General features: G+C 43.9%; 1 protein-coding gene across 6 annotated transcripts in view; it reads right to left on the bottom strand.

Annotated features, from left to right (window-relative positions):
- Positions 1-10,558, bottom strand: part of LRP4 (LDL receptor related protein 4) — a 95,285-nt gene that overhangs the window by 4,326 nt on the left and 80,401 nt on the right. For all 6 annotated transcript variants that reach the window (XM_021401383.1, XM_021401380.1, XM_021401381.1 and 3 more), the window contains 17 exons: positions 10,310-10,499; positions 9,934-10,065; positions 9,138-9,278; positions 8,366-8,452; positions 7,986-8,157; positions 7,740-7,902; positions 7,268-7,493; positions 5,698-6,001; positions 5,144-5,362; positions 4,699-4,833; positions 4,410-4,518; positions 3,918-4,062; positions 3,303-3,416; positions 2,862-2,979; positions 2,107-2,174; positions 1,421-1,508; positions 754-895 (listed from right to left, as the gene is read on the bottom strand). In XM_021401383.1, coding sequence (XP_021257058.1) covers positions 754-895; positions 1,421-1,508; positions 2,107-2,174; positions 2,862-2,979; positions 3,303-3,416; positions 3,918-4,062; positions 4,410-4,518; positions 4,699-4,833; positions 5,144-5,362; positions 5,698-6,001; positions 7,268-7,493; positions 7,740-7,902; positions 7,986-8,157; positions 8,366-8,452; positions 9,138-9,278; positions 9,934-10,065; positions 10,310-10,499 — 2,553 coding nt within the window. The remainder of the gene's footprint in view (positions 1-753; positions 896-1,420; positions 1,509-2,106; positions 2,175-2,861; positions 2,980-3,302; positions 3,417-3,917; positions 4,063-4,409; positions 4,519-4,698; positions 4,834-5,143; positions 5,363-5,697; positions 6,002-7,267; positions 7,494-7,739; positions 7,903-7,985; positions 8,158-8,365; positions 8,453-9,137; positions 9,279-9,933; positions 10,066-10,309; positions 10,500-10,558) is intronic.

Raw genomic sequence — 10,558 nt, 5'->3', positions numbered from 1 at the left:
AGGACATAAAAGCTGAGGGAAAAACATGAAAGAGCCATTAGTATGGGACAGCTACACAACAGAGCTTGAGTGAGGGAGGCAGGACCAAACGCATACATAGAATAGTGATACCTGACATGAGGATGTAGATGGAAATCAGAAGAGGGAAGATGAAAAACTATCTGAGTGATAAGAAAGCTTCTGAGGAGAAAAGAGAGGAGAAACTAAGTGCTGCAAGACAACGTATTAAATCCTCTCCAATAGGCCATGCATACAAGGTGGACCTCTGCAGGGTCTTTAATGTGCCTTATTTATTAAGGGCTCCATTTCTTTCCCTGTCCCACCCCTTCCATGCAGCATATAGCCAGGAGCCATGATCTTGTTAACAAATCCTTTCTGGCTGCCTGGCTCCCTTCCTGACTGTTGCCCTAAGGTTGCTCTGGGGAGTCACCAGCTGGGACTGTGCCCAGGGAAGACAGTTCCCTTTGATGCCTGTACTTAATTCACATTGAGTGCTGGCTACTGAAGTACAAGACATTGTGGAAGTGGGGAAGAAGCACAGAACTAAAGACAGGTCCAATTCACTACAGTTCACTGGGGAAGAAATGCTGCTGGTTGATGCAAAAGAGTCTGACACTGAGCAATTTACTGAAGTTGCTCTCCCATGTTCTAAAGGGTAAATGCTAACAAGCTGCAATGTTTTCACATATGAAGGCCTGTAATACTTCACAGCAGCTGGAATTGTGTTCCCATGTCCTTAGCAGCAGCTCTTACCTCTTTTTTATAGCATAACTGGTTGTACATTGTTGGCTTGGGAATCGTTTCAATCTTCACCTCCTGGGTAGATGTCCGATACGAGGGATTACTGTAGGTTAGGTTCCCCAGGCCAGGGTCCGTGAACTTGGATTTATTATGCCTAGAGGAAGAGAGGTGTTAGAAAAAAGACACAGCCCAACTGCCAGGATCTGAAGTTCCTGAGTGGAAAGCTCCAGCAATCTTCACTGCCCATCAAAGACAGAGAGACTGCTGGTTTCACTATGCCCTGTAGCTACCAGTATACTCACTAGCTATCAGTGCAGCAAGGCACTGCCATGTAACCACAAAAGCTATGCTGACAATAACTGGAGAAGCTACCTGGTAGAGAGCACATGAATTCACATGTGTACTGAGACATGAATTATCACATATACCTTTCCTCATACCTAAGCTCTCTGCAGAAAATCTATCTAATAAGGCTTCAAAAATATATGGCAGGTGCATGTCCAACACTTCAAAAGGACAGGAAGCAAACCGTGCTAATCAATTCATCAAACACCACTTTCAAATGAGAACAAATGGATTGTAAATGGCAATAAGGAAAGAAAGTGTTCTTCGGTAGCTTTCTGCTCCTAAGAAGACTAGATTTTACTATGGTCCAGGAGAGGGGGAAAATACCACTCACCTGTATATGATTAAAGAAGCAATAAGCAGCAAAATGAACAAGATGCTGAGAAGGCCTCCAATGATGTAGCTAACATGCAGTCCCTCTCCTGAAAGAGAACAGCAAGGGTAGGTTATACACTCTCAATTTCCACTGGATAACACTGACATCAGTGTAACACCTCATACAGAATTATAAAAACCATATGAAAGTATGTGAAGCAAAATGTCAGCACACTGAGGTTTAGCGAAGGGTTTTGTTTGATGTGATATAAACAAAGCCCTTCTTCTCAATCAGGTCCCAGCAAACCAGGAGCATCAAGATATTTGTCATGCTGTTGAATAAAGATGAGTTGGACTTCCTTGCTGACAGGTTACTCCTGCAGTAGGAAACCATTACCCTAACCACCACGCTCAGCTAAACACAAAGAGGATGGTGAAGAGGAGTAGCATTAGTAGTGAGAGCCCAGTGGATGACACAGGGGATCAAAGTAGATGACAGTATTATTTCAAATGATATTTCAGTGCGAAAAGCCCCCATATAGGCTAGTGAATGTGTATGACTGACGTTCATTTTCAGATATACTTTGGCATTGGAGAAATTCAAGTTTGGTTTTCAGAAGCCTTAGTTTCAAAAACTATGGACTGGAATGCTCTGGACACATCTGGAAGAATACTGGTGTAGAAGAGTAAAGACAGCGAACTTACCCATTGTTGCCAACACTGCCTCATTGGCATGAGTGCACAAGCCTCGCCTAGCATCTTTGTCAGAGCAGCTGAATGACAAAAAGACACAATTAGAATCACAGAATATTCCAAGTTGGTAGGGACCCGTGAGGATCACTGAGTCCAACTCCTGGAGTATTGCGCTACTGAAAGTAGTACCAAAGTTATCAAAAGACAGAGTGGGACAGGCTAGCACTAAAATCCCTTACACTTCCAATTCAACAACAAAAGCCTTCCTTTCTTCTTCTCTAGTATACATCATGGTTTTTTTGTTTTGTTTCGTTTTCTTGTAGTTGTTGTTGGGCAGTAGGAACAGCAAGCCATAGGGAAGTTGCAGAAAAAAGACCCTCTCTCAACTCTATTACAACTGCATTGTAGCTTAAATATTAGAGATATAAGAGTTCTATTCTGTCCCCAGACAAGCTACCCTCTGTCTCCAGGCCAGAACTGCTTGCCCAGTTGCCCAGGTCAGGTCTGAGTGTCCAAGTGAACTAAAGCAACAGGCTGCTGTCTCCTCTGATTTTAAGAACTTAGGAGTTGATGAATAAATCAAATGAATGGCATGGACTCAAAAGATTTTAAGTCTTCATTATGCCCATTAAGTCTGGAGCCGGAATAGCCTCTTTTGTGTAGGGAGAGGTATATTTAAACAATGACAGCTAGAAAGGGCTTGAATGTTGCATCTTGCACAAACAATGACTTTCATACCCCAATTGCAAGAGAACAAGAGTACATACTTTCCTTCCTCTTCTTCCAGAGATGTAAGAGGCTTGGTTGTTGAGGTATCTATTCTGCCAGGTGGTGTCTGACTTCTCTCACTGGTGATTTCAGGACCAAAGGGCACCATGCCAGGAACTAAGACAAGAGAAAAACAAATAGAACCCCAGCTTTGTGGGATAGGTGAACAAGTCTGGTAAGCTATAGAAAGAATCTGAAATGGGAAGTTTAAGAACTTGTATCAGCAGCTTTCCCATTGCAAGCCCAGCCTGTCAGCAGAAAGGACAGAAAAAAGCCCTGTAGCTCACAACAGTCTTACTTTTAGTGCAAGGCTTGCAGAAGTTCTTGTACTAGAATGCTTCAGGTGCTCTGGTTGCCACAGACAAATGAATGATTGATGCCTAAATAGTGGCAGGGGCTCATAGGGAAGATAGTACCTAAGTGATGCTCACAAAACTCACCAGTAGAACAGGGCCGCCCATCTGGTTCATCCGGACATGCACAGACAAAGTCGGTAGCTCTGGCAAAGCAGAGGTGAGTGCAGCCTCCGTTGTTCACTCCACAAGCATTGGTACCTGGAAGGACAAAGAAATTTTAAAATTTCTTGCGGATATCTAAGTAGGAGCTCAGAGCAGCAACTTTTTTCCTGCTCAGGCAGACACTTCCTAGAAATCCAGCAAATTACTGTCCTCTGGTTCATGCCCTACATCTGATTGCTAAGAAAGCTATGACAATAGCCAGACAATCTTGATAGGAAGGCACTGGAAATCAATAGAGAGCAACCCAGTCACCACAGCTGCACTGACAACAACAAGCTTACATTATTCGTTTCTAACACGGTGTCAGATGAATAATACAGAAAGTGACATTTGCCGATCAAAGCTGTAAGAGAACATAGGCAAGATGTACTTGGCTAAAATGTCATGGTTAGAAAGAACATGCCCAGGGAAGATACTTTAACAGTTAACATCCAAGGAAGGACATCAATTTCACTTGACATCTACAATAGCACAGTGGTTCTAGATTTCTTTTTGTATCCATGTATCGTTTGTCCAAATGAAGGTCCTCCTATTTACCTGTCTGTCTTTGAGGGGAAACCACAATGATGTCCATCAGCCCCTCAACATTGGCCAGGACTGTCTCTTTGTTCCGCCCAGAGTATTTGTCCACTCTCTGTATAGACTTGGTTTGCCAGTCAGTCCAATATATCCATCTATCCTGCTACTCAGGGAGATAGCATGAAGGAAAAAAAATAAAATCAGAGCCATTCGCATGTTTAGCCACATAGACACAGAATACTCATCAAAAACACATCCATATTCTTTGGGCAGAAGGCCCAAAGAAAGACCTTCTCAACCCCTTCTTGTAAAGATGACAACTATCTACACCCTACACATTTTCAGACAAACCTCCTCTGTTAGCTCCACAGAAGAGTAGATTTACTAGCCTCTCATCTGTCTTGGTTTCCCACAGACTGCAGCAATTGCCTATCCCCAAACTCCACTACCGTTCAAACTCATCAATGTAGCACAGAGAAATGTGGTGGCATGGGGGGGAAATCTGTTTACCTGTGTCAGAGCAAAGGGATGTGACACCTGGCTGACCAGCACTTGTCGTAGCTTCCCATTGAGGTCACAACTCTCTATGCGATCAAGATGCGCATCCACCCAGTATATCCTGAAGGAACAGGGGAAGAGATGAGCTTCCACCTATGCAATTCCTTTTTACTTTCTAGTCATTTTCTAGCCAAGATGGATTGGACAGAACAAATTACTTCACAAAACCAAGCTAAGAAGGCTAAATAAAATTCATTACATTCCTTAATTCCATACAGGTAAAGCAAATTATTTCACTGACCTTCTGGTGTCATAATCCAAGGTCAAGCCATTTGGCCATCCTAAGTCAGTATTGATCAGGATTTTACGTTCAGAGCCATCCAAGTTTGCCCGTTCAATTTTAGCAACATGACCCCAATCTGTCCAGAAGAGGTACCTAATGAGATAAAAGGCAAATGCAACAAGAAAAGACAACATTTCATTCAACCTACTGAAAATTTTATTTACCAAGTAAATTGCCACATTCTTCAGTTTCAAAAAAAGCTCATGTGCTCTGTAGGTTGTGACTCCCAACTACCTGCCCAACCTTGAAATCTACTGTCTGCTCAATTTCCTCTGTCACTCAGTCAGCCTCTGGCTGGTGCCTACAGGTTCATACAGCGCATCTGTTTTTCCACACACATCCTCCCCCTCCAACTTGCTTCCGTACAGCCCTTCTCCCTGTCCCACCAATACCCCATACCTACCCCTTCTTGGGAAAGACAGCAATGGCTCGGGGCTCATCCAGACTGCTATTGATTAGCACTTTCCTGGAGCTCCCATCCAGTCTAGCTACTTCTACAGTATTGCGTCCTGTGTCTGTCCAGTAGAGGTTCCTAGCAACCCAGTCCACTGCCAGACCATCTGTAGTCTTCAGGCCCTGACCAATAACAGTTTCCATGTTGCTGCCATTCAGATCAGACCGTCTGGATGGAAATAAATGACAAATGGATGGTAGTGAGGAATGGGTAGCTCCTGATGGTGATCACACAAGGAGGTCCCCCTAACCACAGGGCCACTTCATACCGCTACCCCCCAGATATCTTTTTCCCCATAATCTCCAGGAGGTTAAAGACATCTCCAGCATTTAGTTCAGCATTCACACGATGTTGTGTGCCACAAGCTAGGCCTGAGTAGTGGTATACTGACAGCATCTCACAGTCCCCACAACTTAATGGTGCACTCCACAGCTTGCTGTGGCACAGCCAGCATGCATAGCTAGGTGACCTGGGCAGTGGCTAAGCAGATCATTGGCACCCACCTGATGACATCAAGAAAAACATCTGTGTAGTAAATCTTGCCATCCACACTGTCGTAGTCCAGAGAAATGACATTGTTCAGCTCAGGGACAGGGATGTGCACATCTGTGTGGTCACTGGTATCCAGTGAGATACGACGAATGGAAGCACGGCTAGAGAAAAGTAGGTAGGTCTCTGGAGAAGGGTCACATGTCTGCTCATCTCGCTTCAGCTGGATGCCAGTGGGGCAGGCACAGGAGAATCCAGTGGGGTGAGGCAAGCAAAGGTGGGAGCAGCCACCATTACGAACTCCACACTTATTAAAGCCTAAGGAAGTAGGGAAAGCACAGTTTTAGGATCAGTGTGGTTCCAAGAGACCAAAGCTTTATTTTAAAGGCTACATACTTGCACAACCTGCTAGCAGTTCAGTCCATCCTAACCGTAGCCTTACTGAGAATCTACAACCCTTCATAGTTTTCTCTTGGAAAAAGAATTGGCCAAATGCTGATAGATTCACAGAATTGCAGCTGAGCTTTATTATAGCTGCAAAAAAATAATGCTGACTGAAAGATCCCACCCTGTGAGGAAGCAGCATGACAATGCACCAGAGGCCAGGCTGACAAAGAAGCTTCTGTTTCAAGTTAGCTGCACGCAGTGGCAAATAAACAAAGGCATCAGAGAAGCCTGTTGCAAGCGTTTGACATATTAGGGTCATGTCTTAGGGTTTTGTTGTTGTTTTTTTTAATTGAAAAACCAGCATACATTTATTAGGAGTGGATAAGCGCAGAAAGTGCAGGGAGTAGGAGGAGAAGCCCAAAATGTGCAGAGTGGGGGAAACATAAGCAGGATATATGATGGCTGGAACTTCCATTAGCTTGAAGTTATACTGTAAAGTTATACCATCAAGAGCAATGTTCTATTGTTAGCAGCTACAACAGAAGCAGTACAGAGTTTTCTGTGGAAGTACACACCAGGGAAATTCCACTGAAATAAAGGAACAACTCAGACTCAAGAGCAAACAGGCAAGATGAGGTTGTAAAGGATCCCCAAAGAGTAACATAAGTAATCTGGCTCTAGCACAGAATAGTTTAAAAGAATGATACATTAATATTAGCTAAAGAAGCATATATTTTGTAGAACAAAGTAGCAGGTAGGAAGATGAAGCCTGCAATGGTTGGGCAAAAAATTACTAAAACTAAGGTTTCGACAACGAGCATCTTTTGGAGTTAAAAAAGAGACAGTCCATTATCAGTAGACTCAGGTGAAGCGTAACATGGCATGACTCATTCAGTCCTCTTAAAAAAGGCTCTGATGCATGTGAGAATGAGGCTGTCAGTACAATCCAGTGTAGGAAATGGAGTGAAGGGGAAGAAAGGAGTGCAGGAAGAAATAAACAACAGACCGATGGAGCTGGATAAACAGGGAAAAGTTTAAAAATAGTTACACAAGAGAGAAGAAGAAAAGAAAAACTGATTCTGGTGCTCTACTTCTATCACTCATGCTTCCTCAAAGGACTCCTTTCAATGACAGATTTCAAGGACTACTGTCACCACAGTCAGACACTACTCATTTGGGAACAGCCTAGCAACTCACCTAGGGGCCGTGCCCTATCAACAGCTTGAATGTCCATGAGGCCAGGCAGGTTTGCCCTCACCAGGATGACATTGGCACCACTGTCCTTGTCAGCCCGGTGAATGCTGCGAGTTTGCCAGTCGGTCCAATAGATGTAAGAGTCCAGCAAAGTGAGGCCATAGGGGTGTTGCACTGGGGACAGCAGTGTGCGGCGGTTAGCACCGTTGAGATCTGCAGCCTCAATACGCTGAAGAAAGAAGCAAGCACATCAGCCCCACAATCATGACACTGATCCTCTTGCTAACGATGACTATAACAAGTGGCAACCAGAGCCTGCACAAGTGATGATATTCCTCTCCACCCTCCCAGAGCCCAGGCTCTCAGAAAAGCTTCTATTCCCCTTGTTCTTTCCACAGCTTGCTCAAGAGCTCCAAATCAGCCTCCAGGCTACAACAAACCCAATGTCAAACAGTGCTCAAGAATGGAATCAGACCTCAGTGTGTGCATCAGCCCAGAGCAGCTGGGACCCAGCCTTATCCACTGCCAGACCATTGGGCCAGCCCAGGTTGTTGCTGATCAAAACCACACGTCCTGAGCCATCCATTCCAGAGCGTTCCAGCTTGGCATTCTCACCCCAGTCTGTCCAGTACATATACCTAAGGAAAAGCAGCAAGTGTTATGGAAATAGAGGTCAGAAGTTGTGTTCCAACCCCTAGATAATCCTCCTGACAACACTAACCCCATCTCATGGTATAAGGCTATTGCCCGCGGGCTGTCCAGATTCTGCCAGACCAAGACTTTTCTCATGGAGCCATCAAGATTGCCCACTTCAATACGGTTTGTTCCTGTATCTGTCCAATATATCTTTCTGCCAATAGCATCCACGGCCAGCCCATCTGTAGTCAACAGACCTGTGAAAACACAAAGGTGTATCCATCACCTCTCATTCTCCCAGCTTAGTCAGGAACTTCTGATATTGCCTTTGTGCACCTCATCAAGATGCTTTAGGCTTTGCTTTCCCTTCCACCAAAAACTTAAAGAGATTATTCCACCAGGAGACCAGAGAATCTAATCTCTCTTTTCACACTGCAGAGGCAAGAGGACAAAAATCACTCTTACCTGTGGTGATGATGTCCTCAAATTTGGAGCCATCAAGGGCAGCCCGGCTTATTTTCCGCAGTGTGCTGTCTGACCAGTAAACCTTTCCTGGGTTGAAGAAGAGAAACTTAAATAAATCACCTCAACAATCTAGACCCAGGTCTCTGACTACCAGCTAAGAGATTCAAGAGAGATGTAACTGCACAGAAGTAACAGCAGCACAAGGCTGTTCAGCTAGAGTGATAGAACAGTACCAATTATCATGTTCCAGTCATCCCCAAAAGATGCCTAAATGCTGGCTATTAGAATAGATTTTTGCTATTCTAATAAGGTGAGGTTTACAAAAAGTAAGAGAACATGTAACACTTTATAAGCTAGTAGTAGAGTTCCATATTTTATTTCTCAGAATGTCCCAGAGGAGAGCAATCAGACCTTACTATACAACAGGTTTACATCAACACAGCATCAGATTTTAGTATAAACCAACAGCCACTGTCTCAGCTCGACTGCTGTAACAGGCTTCAGTTGGAGGAAAGCTTTCTTAAATCCAAAATGCACAGGAACCTCACTCGGTATAGCAGGCTGCTTTTTCCACTCAGTTGGGATTATCTGTTCTCATGTAAGCACACTCCCATCAGGAAAGGAGCACTTTCAGCATATAATAGAAATAAATATCTATTCAAGTTCACAACCTACAGTAAAATCTACACCCAGAGCTCTACTCAGACATTTAGATACTGAAGTCACTTATTGCCTTTCAAACAGACAGTTGGATACACTATGAAGTTCAGACCTTCATGAGGATCCACTCCAATTGCAATGGTATTTTTCATGGTGACATTGACTGAAACAACAACATCCGCAAAGTAGGGAATATCCAGAGAGACCATCCGTATGTCTGTCCTTCTGGCAAAGATCAGAAAGCTGGTCATTCCTGCAGAGAGTTGAAAATGGACAGCTATCAGTGAGAAACAAATTCATGCAATTGCAGGTATAATTTGTTGAGCATTCTGGAGCTGACATCCATCTAAGTGGAAAAGGGGAAGTCACAGATCTCTGCTTATAGGAGTCTGGGCACAAGAGTTTTACTGAGCGACATGAAATGCTTCTTCATTTCCAAATTGAAAATGAGTGCACTGATGGAAGAGTTGCTTCTGGTAACATGTGGGAACAAAAATTAGGAATCAGTTTTCCTGTTAAGGAGTGTAAATGGATATACCATGGCCTGAAACCAAGAGCCTTCCACAATCCTCAAATAAGAGTCAGGAGAAGTGTGTACAGAACTATTAAAGAATATAGCACCTGGTAATTAAGAAATCCACTTCAAGATTAGAGCAAAAGTGTGGGCAAAATGTGGCATCTGGTTTAACCAAATGCAATTTCAAAAACAATTTATTCTGCATCAATACAGCTATCAAACTGTTTCTTTACAGTAATTCCCTGTCACACTGGAAGTACAGGCATGAAGATGGGCTTTTCAAGGGGTAAAGCAGGTAAGTACATAAAAGCAATTTTTTTTCTCTAATAAGGGGAGGACCAGAATGTAGTTGTGATCCACCCCCAGTGAAGATCCTGCAGAGGGCACTCACCAGTGGAGCACGTCTTGCCATCAGACTGTAGGTTAATCCCAGTAGGACAGGTACAGCTATAACCCTTTGGAAGAGGTGCCAGAAGGCACAGGTGACTGCAGCCTCCATTGTTAACTTCACATGGTGTACGTACTATAGGAAAGATAACAGGAATCAAAACAGCAGTAGAATAGGCAAAAGAAAAGGGTCTAACAGCTACTGAAATGCATTCCAGAATGCTCTTAAATACCAAGCTGAGTTGTTCTCATGCTCTCATATTCCATGACTTAAGGCGCTGAGGGCTGACTGATAGCTCAGCTCCTTGCAGGAGAGCAGTACCACATGCTACAGCCTGAGTAAACTCTAATCTTAGTGAAGCTTGGAGTGAGTTCTGTACCTGGTGGCCTATGCCGGTGGAAAACATGAATATCCATAAGATTCTCCAGATTGTCCTGCAGCGTTTCCCGTGCCTGCCCAGTCCTTCTATCTGCGCTCTGGATGCTTTTGGCCTGCCAGTCTGTCCAGTAGATTCTCTCGCCATAAAGAGTAAGTCCAAACGGGTGAGGCAGATTGCTCCCAATCAGCACCTAGTCAGATCACCCCCAATCCCCCCAAAAAACATTACTAAATGTCACTAAGGAAAAGA

Source organism: Numida meleagris, chromosome 6 (assembly GCF_002078875.1).
Source record: "Numida meleagris isolate 19003 breed g44 Domestic line chromosome 6, NumMel1.0, whole genome shotgun sequence".
In the NCBI taxonomy this organism is placed as follows: domain Eukaryota; kingdom Metazoa; phylum Chordata; class Aves; order Galliformes; family Numididae; genus Numida; species Numida meleagris.
The sequence above is the reverse complement of the archived record's forward strand: the minus strand, read 5'-3'. Positions and strand labels throughout refer to the sequence as shown.